The 14,011-nt window shown below is 45.9% G+C and overlaps 1 protein-coding gene across 3 annotated transcripts in view; it reads right to left on the bottom strand.

The window, feature by feature from the left end:
- PXMP2 (peroxisomal membrane protein 2) overlaps nt 1-6,358 on the bottom strand; it is a 16,460-nt gene extending 10,102 nt beyond the window's left edge. The window contains exons 1-4 of one of the 3 annotated variants that reach the window (XM_045296894.1): nt 6,192-6,280; nt 4,594-4,788; nt 3,217-3,330; nt 1,344-1,506 (exon numbers count right to left, since the gene is read on the bottom strand). In XM_045296894.1, coding sequence (XP_045152829.1) covers nt 1,344-1,506; nt 3,217-3,330; nt 4,594-4,763 — 447 coding nt within the window. In that variant the 5' untranslated portion in view covers nt 4,764-4,788; nt 6,192-6,280. Of the gene's footprint in view, nt 1-1,343; nt 1,507-3,216; nt 3,331-4,593; nt 4,789-6,191 lie in introns of all 3 variants that reach the window. The other 2 variants (XM_045296895.1, XM_004709627.2) reach the window with 2 other exon arrangements.
- Nucleotides 6,359-14,011: the final 7,653 nt, after the last annotated feature.

Raw genomic sequence — 14,011 nt, 5'->3', positions numbered from 1 at the left:
ACAGATAGGAACTGGAAATATAGGGAATCCAGGACAGACGAACCCCTCAGGCCCAATGGAGAGAGTGGCGATATCGGGAGAGTGGTGGGAAGGTGAGGGAGAAAGGGGGAACAGATGACAAGGTCTACATATAACCTCCTCCCTGGGGGATGTAAGAGAAGAGGGTGAGGGAGACGTCGGATGGTGTAAGATATGATAAAATAATAATAATTTATAAATTATCAAGGGGACGGGGGAGCGGGGAATAAAATAAGGAGCTGACACCAAGGGCTCAAGTAGAAAGCAGATGTTGTGAGAATGATGATGGCAACGTATGTACTAATGTGCTAGACACAAATGATGTATGCACGGATTGTGAAGAGTTGTATGATTCCCTAATAAAATGATTTAAAAAAAGAAGTTGGGATACTATTTCCAAATAAAACCTGATGTTATCAGGCCAGAACATGGCACATCTCAGCCAAACAATTTGACCCAATCCCTGTCTCCCAGGACTGTGAATCAGGTTTTAGATTGAACATATTTCAGAGACCAGATCTGCAGGCTGTTACACATGGGCACACCTCCCATGCCCGTATATTTCTGTGTGTTTGTATTAGTAACTTAGTAACGCGATGTTTCGGGCTCTGTGTTAGCATAAGCTCTGCAGAACCATTAGCTGAAGCCTGTGGAGTCCTAGGAACGCAGGCAGCATCTGTGTGTGCTGCTCTATCAGCTTCAAAGATAAACATTTCTATTGCTTTTTAGACACAGGTTTGCGCCGGAGCAAGTCTGTGGGCATCAGTGTTCCAACAGCATATGCTCACTGTGTGGCTGTGCCACGTCTCAGTAATCCATGCAGTGTTTCCAGCTACTGCACACCAACAGACTACCAGGGCGTGGTGTAAATATAACTTTTATATGCACTGGGAGATGAAAAGTTGCATGGGATTCACTTTATTGTAATAATTGCTTTATTGCCGTGCTCAGAAACCAAATTTGCAGTAACTCTGAGGTATGGCTGTAATAATTTATAATGTATAAAATAAATTATGTGGCATTACAAAGGAAACCAATTATGTTAGTCATCAAAATATCCAGAAACTGTTTTTTGGATAGACTAGTCTTTGTGCTGTTTCACCTTAAGTGACAGATCCAGTAACTAGTGACAATCTCAAAGCTGTGATGTACATGAATGGCATTTGGAGACACACGCTAACAAGTAATGGGTGATAGTCAAATATCTGTGATGCCTATGGGGTAGAGACTTCCAGTGGGTGCTGCTCATCACAGTCCCTCTAATGGTGGGCTACGAATCTTGGACAAAACGAAGAGCTGCTGCAGGGGCCACGGCAGACACCCACCTCCAGAACGTTCATGATGAAGAAGAAGAGCAGCAGGAAGGCTGGGGCGAAGAGGAGGCGGTCCAGCAGCAGCCTCTTGACACCGGCCAGAGGGACCTCGGGGGGGATCCAGTGCTCCATGAAGACGTAGAAGAAGTGACTCAGTGGCCCTGTGAAGAAGAACCTGAGGCCCCAAGGTGGGGGTGACTCGACTTTGGAACTCGGGGCTAGCTTCACCCCAGACTCCTAGTCCGGATCCCCATCTCCGTAATGTATCACCCGTACTGACTACCCAGCTTTGCACGGACCAAGACACTGATGCTTGCTTTGACACTGCTTCAGGCTCTCCTTCCTGTCTGCAACAGACCAGACTTGCTCACCTTGCGGCTCCTTTCACTTGCTGTCCCCTTGACTCACTGTGCTCACTCACCCTCCTACCCACCCCGCCTTCTTGTGGTCAGCTCCCTGCATTATAGCTGCTAAATTACGTATCTATATATAGATGCCCTAATCTTTTCCGAGCGGCCATTCCCAACACTCAAAGCCAACATGTGGACCCGTCTCCATCCAGTCTCTGTTCCAAGGCCCTCTTGTTCACCACGCATAATTCTTTCTTCTGCTTAGTGGTAGAGCCCCCTCTTCTCACCCCCTGGAAAGTAAAACACCACAAGGAAGCTCACGCCTGTCTCGCTCATGATTGTGTTGCCAGTACCTCGAAGGAGGTGTGGATCATAGATGGTGCTCAGTCATACATACATGAGCACATCACTCCCCAAACTCTAGCGTGTGCAAGCACAGAAATTGGAGCTGCCCACTGGCTGGTGTGTATATTCATTCCAGAAGGTATACGATTAGCAGGAAACAGCTCTCTGGGACACATCTATTGGGACAATAGACCTGCAATGCCAGCCGATTCAATAATACAAAGAGGGCAGGGCCTTTCAACTCCTACCTTTCAAATGGTTCTGGTTTGTTGGTGCTCCCCTCACTCCCTCCACCATAATGGCCGATAGCACCGATTCTTAGAACTCTTGTGCGTGGAAAAGCTTTTGTGTGGTTTGAAACAGCCTCTTGCTCTTGCGTGACGGTGCTACACTCTCCCTTAGGATGAATTACTTACTTCTTTAAATAAGAGGGGGCTTTAAGGAGTTCATGGAACACTGGAATCGAAAGATAACGGCACGTTCCCATGAACTCATTAAGCGCTCTCGAACATGAAGCATCATGGTGACTAAAGGCAGCATGCTTGGTTCCCTGTCACATCCTCCAGCAACAGACCTTGCCATCCCACCTTCACTTGCTCCCTTCCCAGGACACCCCACTTCTGGCTCCCTATGTTTTGAATTCTCTGAACACGGACTTCATATAATCCACACACAACACACGTGTAGACAAGAGGCTCACATTGGATTGAACTGGTCAAACTCCTAGACCTGCTTTTGCAACTCAGGAAGGAGTTCGGAAGGAGTTCTTCAGGACTCCCACGTATTTCAAGATACACAGTCATGGCTCTCTACCCTATGAAGTAACAGTAAGAACTAGGTCATCATCGTCGATGTTTGGATCCGTTTTGCTCTTCCAGGAGCCCAAAGGTCTTCAGGATCTTTGAATCTTGAACTCTGACTTTAAGTCCCAGTGAGCTGTCATTGTCTCTCAGTCCACTTAGGGAAGCTGCCTCCCACCCAGGTTTTCAAACGAAACACCTGCATTAAACTAAGAGGACTCGAGTGGACATACCTCTAACACCTTTCTGACTTTTCAGGCAATGATCACCTCAGTGCTTTTTTCTAATATTGAAAATTCTCCAAATTAGATTATTCAAAAAAAGTTGTTTTGGGTGATTTTGTTAGCATTTGGTCTGCCTCTTAGGTAAACCCTCTGCAGTGACACTCACCCATAAATGGCATATCTGAGAGGCCCACTCACATCAAGATCTTGGGAGTTTTCTTTTTTCCGCTTCTTCTCAATCATCTGGGCCAGGAAGTTGCCAAGTGCAGACAAAAAACCACTGCAGACAGAGAGGCCATCAGAAAACAGTAGGGCCCAGCAGAAGCCCTTTCCTGCACGCGAACCCCAGACTGCTCAGAGACCCTGCTGTGGACAGCCAGAGTTGAGGCCTTGTTAAAGCTGAGTGGTTGCAAAACAGACAAATGAAACTTCACAGAATACAAGCAAAATGGGAAATCTGGTGAACTGCACCCAGGTCAAGGAGTTGTGGTGGCACAGTGGCTAAGCACCTGACAGCCTTACATAAAGGCAGGTGGTTCAAATCCACTCACCACTCTGTAGTGTAGGACAAAGGTAAGGTAATCCACAGCTGTAAAAACTTCTTTGGAAATCCTGAAGGAGATTTTACTGTTCTACAGGACCCTATGAATCGGAACATCCCAAAGTGAAGGGGGTTGGTTTGGACTTGGTTGAGTACCCATGTCAATATTCTGCTCGTGATATTATAAATTTGTGATAATTTTTCAAGGGGAAACGTACAAGGTATCTTATTTATTGCAACTGCACATGTCAGAGTAACAGAATAAAAATGTCATTGAAAAGGAAAAAAAAAAAAAGACGGAGACAACTCATTCCAATGGTTCAGTCTATATCTGCTAAATTCTTCACACTTAATGCCACTGAGTCAGATTTCTCATAGTGACCTTCTATATAGAGTTTCCAAGATTAAATCTTTATGGAAGTAGACAGCCTCCTTTTTCTCCCTCCAAAGAGACTGGTGGATTTGAAGCTCTGACCTTCTGGTTAGTAGCCCAGTGCTTAATGGAATGGTAGTTAGAATTTATGTCAGCTTGATACTGTGTGAAAGTGGATGGGTGGAGCCCAATTTATCAGGTCACAACCTGATGATCCCTCCCTTGGGGGTTTGGCCTTTTCTATAAGACAGTGAGAAATTCTCTTCCTCCTGCTAGCCCCTAGCCTTCCTCCTTCCTCCTGTGTCTGCCTCCAGGGACAGCCTCATGTGGGCTGCTGAACCTGGGAGCTGTTGGCCTCCTACCATGTTTCCACTGACCTTAGATCCATGCAACTCCCCACCCATTGGCCTGTGATCTTCCTGCACCCACTTAACTTTTCTGGGCCATCAGCCTTTAGGCTACTTGAATCTGAAGATGGTTCTGACTAGCATCAGACCTGTGGACTTGAGTTGGACTGGGCCGAAATGTCTTGATACCAATTCTTTCTATACCGGTGTCACTGGTTTTGTTTCTCTAGATAACCCAGCGTAATACAGTTGGTAAGGACCTTTTGATCAGGTTCAGGCTACCTTTCCTTGCACATCACTCTCTTGCTCACTGTGCATTCTTCCAGAGCACAGACCTTCTTCTTTCTATCCCTTGCTTCTCCCTCAGGCCTTGGCACTGGCTGTTTCCTGTGGCTGTTCCTCGGCTGGTAGTTTCTGTTTACGTTCTTTACATGGTTGGTTGCTCCATTCATCCAGGCCACTGCTCAAATGTCACCTCTTCAGGAAAACAAAAACAAAAAACTTGCCTGACCACTGTATTTCTTTGATATATTTGCTTTTGCTTTAATTCTTTGCTAGAATGTCAGTTCCAAGAGGGTAGGGGCTTTGATCATTGCTGCATCCTCAGTACACAGGCAGCATTCCATACATATTTACAAAATGGTGAATTAGTGGAAGTGAGGGGGGGTACCTCTTGCTTCACTGATCACATTTTAGGTTTTAGTTCCTCCTCCCCCTTTCTCCCTGGATGTACCCCAGGTGTCTGAAATTAGTGAGTGCTGAAAATTCTCAGTTACATCGTTAAAACAAGATGAAGAATCAGCCTAGAACAGTGGTTCTCAACCTTCCTAATGCCACGACCCTTTAATTCAGTTCCTCATGATGTGGTGACCCGCCAACCATACAATTATTTTTGTTGCTACTTCAATTACTGTAATGTTGCTACTGTTAGGAATCGGCAACCCCTGAGAAAGGGTGACCCCTGTGAAAGGGTAGTTCGACCCCCAAAGAGAAAAGCCAGCTATGCACAAGAAATACAGTTTGTATTTCCGAATGGAAGGTTATAAACGTGGTAATACAATGTGATACTGACTCTTAGAAGGTAACAAAAACTGACCACAGGAGAACGACAAAGCGCTCTTGAGAACTATCCCACCGGTCTTCCAGATCTGTTCATAAAATGGACACTGACCCTCTCCGGTCTCTGTAATTGGCTACAGCAACTGTGGGCTGGACCCTTCATTTGGTTTCAGAAGTGAATGAATTAAAAAACTAATTAAGAGTAATGCATATAGAATATGCCTAAGAAGTACAGCACCCCATATTAAAGGGGGGAGCCTTTTGCTGGCAACTCCCTGCCTAGGTCCCTTTTCTCCCAAAGGAGAAAACAAGTTTCTCAACCCCTCTCACACAGTCCAGTCCTTCCCCGTTGTCCCCACAGGGCACTCCGCTGAAATGCACGCACTAGCAAGCAGTAGGCTTGGGATTGGTAATAAGACAAAGCAAACAGTGCAGGCAAGTTCGTCTGTGTTGTTTCTCCACCCAGACCCCGCTCTACTTTGGTGCCTAAAGAGAGGGGTTGTCTGATTTCCTAATGTTCACATTTTAGAGCACACGAGAATTGCCTTTTAAGACTAAATACACTAGGCTTTCTGGCTAAATTTGGGGCTTTGAAGGGTCATTTTAATACATGACCATTTCGGTTCTGGAATCCAAACCCCGGGTCGCTTGGATCGGGTGTCGCTGTACCCCGGCTCAGGTTGACTGTACCCAGGGCTGGCCAGGCCCGGGCCGGCTGCTCCGGGCTAACGATATGCCTGCTGGCCGTGTCCTAGGGCTGACCATATCCCAGGCTCACTGCGACCTGGGCCCTCTAAGTCCCGCGCGGGCGCCCCGCCGACCTGGTGGCCGCCTTGGTGAGCACCGGGTAGAGCCGTAGAAGGCGCAGGTACTGGGCGAGTGCCCGCCGCGGGAGGGTCCCGAGCCCGGCCTCAGCCGGCAACTTCGACACCGCCGGCGCCATCGCTTCTTCGCAGAACCCAACCGGAGTGCGGACCCCGCCTCGGGTCCGCTGGGAACCAGGCACGGGTCGCGGGTCGCGGGTCCCGGGGCGGGGACAGTCTGACATTTCCCGCCAAGCCGTGTCCCGTAGCGTCGCCTGGGGGCTAGATCCTGGACGCGCGGCATTTGCCTGCGGACACATTACACTCAGTCCCTAGCGGGTCGCCACCCCCTCGGGCGCCGTCGGAGATTGGCGCTCCGCGGGGCGGGGCGGGGAGGCGCGGCCGCACCTCCTGATTGGACAACTCCCGCTGGTGCGCTTCCGTTTTCTCGCGAGAATTGGCCGGAGCGCGCCAATTTCTGTCAAGAAAGTGACCCAGGCAGCAGCCCTCATCTGCAAGATGGTCCTGACGAACAGCGGGCGGCGGCGCGCGGAGCCGAGCGCGGACGGCGAGGGCAGCCGGTGAGAGCCGAGCGGGCCCCCTGGCCGCGGGACCTCCGCGCGGATCCCCGGGGGTCTCGGGCGAGCTCGACGTGGCCGCCGCTGCATCCGAGGACGCGGGAGGGATGTTTGCGCGGCAGCGTCCACCGGGGGTGGGTGGACGGCCGCGAGGCCGAGGGAATGTGAGGAGAGCTGGGCGTGGGGTTACCACTTGGCTCTTTCTGGTTTTAAAGTTCCCAGGCGTGCAGCTGAGAAAGTGGGTCTTTTGGCTGAAGAGAACCAGCCTGTGGCAATGGTGGGTTTGAGATCACGTCCACATGATCTCGGGGGCCTCTTTTTGTATTTGTGGTTCGTAGACACTTCCGGGGTGGGGTGGGGTCAGGGATCAAGAATGGGAGTCTCCATTTCAGTCTTGGACTGTTTTGACTTTTTTTTTTTTGAGAACTTGTCCCGCCTCCTGCTTCAATCTATAAGGGGGTCTTCACCTTCGTTCTCCCCTCGACCTTGTTTGTGTTTCCCACACCAGGCCAGGACCCACCCCTAGGATCAGTTACTAATGACCAACGACTGGGGCGTTTCTCCTTCCCTACCCACCTTGGTAAAGACCTCGTGAGTGATTTTGAAAATCTAACCAGGAGAGGCTTGGAAAGTTTGAGCCCAGTGGATTGAATTGCTCCTGTAGAGCAGAGGAAAACGAATTTCCTCATTAGTTGAGATAATTTTATCTCATGGGCTCACAGAACAACATTATAACCCAAATATACCTATAGCTGGCATTAGACCCAGGAGATCTGTATCCGGGAAGGATAGATTACATTTGTAGGTGGTTTTGCGTCAACAGATGTTTCCATCCCTCCAATTAGCTCCTTTGTGCTTGGTAAATTGGGGAATGATGTGAGTATAATGTGGAGACTGACAATTGTTTACAGGCAAAGGGAATCGAGATGAGGGGATGGAAATAGAAGCTGCTGTAGCAAAGGAGAAAGCCCTTCCTTGGACTGTTGCATAGGTACATGCCTTTTGCATTCTACTGTAAGAAAACATTAGTACCTGCACCTGGGCCTCCCTCCCCAGAGAAGCGCACCCTGCATCGCACAGTTCTCCGTTGTGGCAGGAACCACTTTCTCCTGTGCCTCGACTGTTCACGAGCAGCATTTTCACTCTCGGGCCTTGTTGTTTATGCCTTTAGAATTTTTTTGAGATAGTTGTACATTCTCAGGCAGTTGTAAGCAGTAATGCACAGGAAGCCTGTTCACTTTGCACTCAGTTTCCCCTCATGGTAATATCTTGTTTCCTGGTTCTGCACCCAGGAAATCAACACTGAAGCCATCCAACCGAATTACTTAGACCCCTCGCTTATGTGCATGTATATTTGGGTCTATGCTGATTTATCCCATGTAGACCTGTGTGGTGACCAAAACATTAACGATACACAAAAGTTCTAGCCTAAGAATCCGTTGTACCTTTTATGCATTCTTTATAGCCATGGCCAAACTCACCTTCCAATCTCTGACAAACACTTACCTGGTCTTCCAGTTTTAATTTTGTGATTTCAAGGGTGCTGTATAAATGATTTGTTGTGTGACATCGAGTTGATTCTATCATGGCAAGCCTATAGGATAGAGTAGAACTGCTCCAAAGGGTTTCCTAGCACCAAATCTTTTTTTAAAAAATAGCTTTATTGGCATTTACATCACATAATCATACAATATAATCATTCAGTCATATTAGGATTTGTGCAATCATCAGTTTCAGAGCATTTTCTTCTCATACCTGTTAGCTAGCTCCCTTTGTTTCTCATCCTCCCAAGCCATGTCCCTTTCCAATTACTGTCTGATCTACCTGTCCTGAATTTCATATACAGAAAATCACACAAAACAAGCAAACAATAATTTTAAAAATTCAACAACACTGATTTGACAAAATATCGAGACCCTCAGTCAAACAGCAGAAAATATTAAAAACCTGAAACAACTTTAAAATGGGTCAAGGGAGATCAAATGATAGGATATTGCTTTTTAACCTAACTACATCTGCCATAATTAACTTTATAGTACTCTCTGCCCGATAGCAAGGCTTTTGACATCCCTGAAGGATGGTCACAGTAAATTCACCTAAGACTTAATCCAAGTGAAAACCCTACATGTGGATTTTGGGCTTCCACTGTCAACCACAGGCTTCTGCAAATCAGGTGTTCACAATTTAAACTCTAATACCATTCCCTTCAACGGATTTTGATTCTATTATTTACAATCCTTGGGTCACATGTGCTGGCGTGCTTCTTCCATTTGGATTTAGTTGAAGCTTCACTTAGATGGCTGCTTGTTTAAGAAGCGTTTTAAGAACCCAGATGCTATTCTTTCTGGTGGAATAACCTGTGAAGCCACCTGGTCCTGAGCTTCTCGTGGTTGAAACTTTCTTTATTCATTTGCTATGGTCTGTTTAAGTTTTCTACATCACCTGTGTTAATTTGGGCAGTTGGGGCATTTCTAGGTACTTGTCTATTTTTTCTAGATTACCAGGCTTACAGTATCGTGTTTCATACTATACTGTGTAGGGACGTGATTTCAGGTTAACCACATATGTCACAGGAAGGGGGATGAGCTAGGGGTGTACACGTAATAGGAAGGGAAGGGACTAGGGGTACACATGTGACAAGATGGGCGGACCCTAGAGTCAAGATGGTAGCCTGGGGACGGGGGTGGGGGGAAGATGGTAGCCTAACCTTGGACACCCATGAGTGGGCTCGACTTTGCCTTTGGGCTCTTCTTCAAGGGACCAGTCCACTACCCTTAGCAGAAGGGAGTGGGCCCTGCTTAGGATGGAACAGACTATATAGTCTGATTACTCTAGATGGCTGATAACCCTTAAGACAGTGGTTCTCAAACTTCCTAATGCCGAGACCCTTTAATACAGTTCATGTTGTGGTGACCCCCAACCATAAAGTTATTTTCATTGCTACTTCATAACTGCAATTTTGCTACTGTTATGAATCGTAATGTAAATATCTGATATGTAGGATGTATTTTCATTGTTATAAATTGAACATAATTAAAGCAGAGTGATCACAAACACAATATGTAATTACATATTGTGAAATATTTATTTCTAATTACAAATAAATGAAAATTTGTCTTGGTGTAACATGGGTGACAGTGGTCATGCTGGGTACTTGTATGTGGGCATATCTGCATGTGGGTGGACCCGCCTAGAGATGGATAGAGGAGCGGTGTCTGGGTTCCTAAGACCACCAGAAATATGTTTTCCGGTGGTCTTAGGCGACCCCTGTGAAGGGGTCATTCGACCCCCAAAGGGGTCCCAACCCACAGTTTGAGAACCACTGCCTTAGGGAGAATAACTTCTAAACAGCTTGCATTGACCTCCCAAGTGTACAGTTGTTTACCATGTGTAGCAAACAGCCTTAGGTTTGGTATATATTGCAGGGAGATAACCTGGGGAAAAGCCTGTTTATATCCCACAAGTTACATCTATTTTAAGTTTGCCAGCAGTTTGTCAGTTTTGCTAATTCTTTAAAAAAAACTTTAAAAATTTTTTAATCAATTGGGGTTAATACATTTATCATTTCATAGTTCAATCATGTCAAGCAGAATTGTACAATTGCTACCACAGTCAGTTTCCAAACATTCGTTTTCTTCCTGGACTCCTTGACCTCGTCTCCCTTTGCCCGCAGCCCACCACTGTACCGCCCCCACCACCAAAACCTTTATTCTACTTGCTGTCCTATCCGTTCATTAATACTGGGTTTCATATACTGAAACACAGAAAACATACAACACAGCTTCAAGAGGGTGACCTCCAATGATTTAACACCTCATATGAACAAATCAAACAAACGAAAATACAGAAAACGTTGAAAACCAGATCAGGTCCAGCATGCATCAGAGGGCGGATCAACTAACAAAAGATTTAACTGTTCAAGTCAGATTGATGCCTTTGATTTTCTGTACTCTTCTCTCTCACGCACGCTGTAGTAACCACGTTCCTCCCATCCCTCAATTGTGGATAGAGGGAGTTCACCAGAGGCTTATTTCCTGTGTAGTTCCCACAAGTGAATCTGGGTTTCCACGGTATAGCTTTCTGCAAACTGGATTCTCACAATTTAGGCTCTGATACTAATCCCTCCTTCAACTTCAGATTATATGATTTACAGTCCTTCAGTGACTGATGATAGTGTGCTTCTTCCATGTGGACTTAATTGACATCTCACTTAGATGGCTGCTTATGGGAGACAAGCCTTTAAGACCCAGGACGCTATTTTACCCGATAACCAGGCACCATCTAATTTCTTCATCACATTTTGCTGTAGCACCGTATCTTCTGTGTTCCCTTCTTGAGGGTGAGTATCGAGCAGGGCTTTGATGTAAGAACTAATTGTTCTTAAGTTTGAGCTAGGATTCAGTGCCAGGCCAAAACGCATTCCTAGATCTATGTTGGGTTTTTTTTGTTTGTTTTTTTTAAATTGTTATTAATTGGGAGCTAATATATATATCATTCCATAGTTCAATCACATCAAGCAGAATTGTACAATTACTTCCACAATCAGTTTCCAAACATACTTTTTCTTCCTGGACTCCTTGATATCGTCCCCTTTTACCCCACCCCCACCCCTGTACCCACCCCCACCGACAAAAACGAAATAAAACAGAACGTCTGTCACATGCTTTCTGGAATCATGCATATCTTTATATAATATAGAGAGCATTGATGTAGCAACACCATGTTTGTCCACTTACCAGCAGTTCAGCAATCTTGGGACAGCTGTCCCAAATTAAATCCTCAGGTTACAAGTGTATCTGAGGAAGATCCAGCTTAGCCAGTGGAGTTTCCTCATGGAATCTCACTGAGGCAGCCTCTGGAGCATGCTGTGCACCTTGAAGATCCAGGATTTCGGTGTCCCAGCATTCACATGGCACCCGGCCTGAATCTCCAGGATGCACGTAGTAGCCTGGGTCAGTGTGACCCATTGGGTGCATAGCACCAAACGCACTCCCCTCCTAGTGTCCCCAAAAGCACTTTCAACTGGAGGTCAGTCCTCCCTCTTTTCCTACCAACAGACATGCATTTGTGTTCCCCCACACGTGTTTGCCCCTTTCCCCTCTCCTGCGTGGTTTCCCCATCAGTATCCCTCATCCTTTTCATAGGGCTCTCTACCTCTGTGGGGCATCTCCTCAGAGGTTTCCATGGCAGCCACTCAACCAGACAACAACCCCTTCCCCTCCCTTGACTGATCCCACATGATGTGAGGCGCCCTCTAGAGCTGATGGTGTATAGTTCACTGGCACCAGCTAGGCTCTCTACCATGCTCTCCGACCCCCCCCACCCCTGCCCTCACAGCCAGCAGACTGGATGCCTTACAAGCCTGAGCTTGTGCCTGAGAAAAGCAACTTCTTGCCTTGTTGAGTTTTTTCCATGTTTTTTCTGTTTTCCAATTTGTTATTTCTGCTCTAATCTTTATGATTTCTTCTTCTGTTGCCCTTGTCCTGTTGCAAGTGTTGTGTTAAGGTGTTGGTTGTGGATTTCTCTTTGTGTGTGTGTGTGCATTGATTGCAATAAGTTGACCTCTGATAACTGGTTCTGCTATGTCCCAAAGGCTTTGGTGTGATATGTTATTGTTCTCATTTGTTTCGAAGAATTTCTTAATAGCATCCCTGGTTTGATCTATTACCCCGGGGGTCCTCAAACTACGGCCCACCAAGGATATTTATCCAGCCCGCAGGGTGTTTTTGCCCCGTTTGTTTTTTTATTTTATTTCAAAATAAGATATGTGCAGTGTGCATAGGAATTTGTTCATAGTTTTTTTTTTAAACTAGTCCAGCCCTCCAACGGGTCTGAGGGACAGTGAACTGGCCCCCTGTTTTAAAAGTTTGAGGATCTCTGTATTACCCATTTGTTTTGAAGTTAAGTCTCCATGGGTTTGTCTCTATGTTCCTGTTCTTTCTATTGTTGATTTCTGGTTTTACAGCATTGTGACCTGAGAAAATGGATTGTGGGATCTCAATGTTTCTGAATTTGTTAAGGGTTGCCTTGTAGCCTAACATGTGCTCTATTCTAGCATATGTTCTTTGTGTGCTGGAGAAGAATGTATACTGTGTTGTTGGGTGGGGTGCTCTGTATGTTTCTAGGGGGCAAGCTATGTTGTTTAAATCTTCTGTTTCTTTATTAAGTTTCTTTTCCTGGTGATCTTTCCTTGTGTGTGGTGTATTGAAATCTACTCTCTGTCTTTTGATTGGTGCATTTAATCCATCGACATTTAGTGTTGTTATTGATCTATGTAGGTGTGTTACTGTCATTTAAAAAAATAGAACTATTTAATCTTTTACTTTAAAAGCATGCTCACTCACTCTTTGATAGTACATAAAACATTCCTTTCTATAGGTGAAGATACCTATATTGCGCATCCTAATTAAAAAGAAAACATGCAAAACAGTCTTAAAATATTTTCTTGCCTAAAATTACAAAACTAAGTGGGAATATATATATATGTATTTTTTAATCATCTTATTAGGGGCTCATACAACTCTTATCACAATCCATACATACGTCAATTGTGTAAAGCGCATTTGTACATTCTTTGCCCTCATCATTCTCAAAACATTTCCTCTCCACTTAAGCCCCCGGCATTAGGTCCTCATTTTTCCCCTCCCTCGCCGCTCCCCCCTCCCTCATGAGCCCTTGATAATTTATAAATTATTATTTTGTCATATCTTTCCCTGTCCGATGTCTCCCTTTACCCACTTTTCTGTTGTCCGTCCCCCAGGGAGGAGGTCACATATAGTTCCTTGTAATCGGTTCCCTCTTTCCTACCCACCTTCTCCCTCCACCCTCCCGGTATCGCCACTCACACCACTGGTCCTGTAGGGATCATCCGCCCTGGGTTCCCTGTATTTCCAGTTCCTATCTGCACCAGTGTACATCCTCTGGTTTAGCCAGACTTGCAAGGTCGAATTCGTGTCATGATAATGGGAGCGGGGAGGAAACATTTAGGAACTAGAGGAAAGTTTTATTTTTCATCGTTGCTACATCGCACCCTGACTGACTCATCTCCTCCCCGAGGCCCCTCTGCAAGGGGATCTCCAGTGAAGTGGGATTATATTTTTAAAATCCTTTTATTCCTTTTCCATCCTTTTGGCGAACTTTATCCATTTAACGTCTGCTTTTTTCTTTTCTTTATATTCCCCTCTTTTGTGAAAGGCATCACTAAGGAGTCATCTATGCCTGTGCATCTCCAGTCAGTGTCTCAAAAGTTCCCTGGAACTG

This window comes from Echinops telfairi, unplaced genomic scaffold (genome assembly GCF_000313985.2).
Source record: "Echinops telfairi isolate 266 unplaced genomic scaffold, ASM31398v2 ScPeMD7_7412;HRSCAF=8450, whole genome shotgun sequence".
Lineage (NCBI taxonomy): Eukaryota > Metazoa > Chordata > Mammalia > Afrosoricida > Tenrecidae > Echinops > Echinops telfairi.
This window is presented reverse-complemented; position numbering and strand designations above follow the sequence as displayed.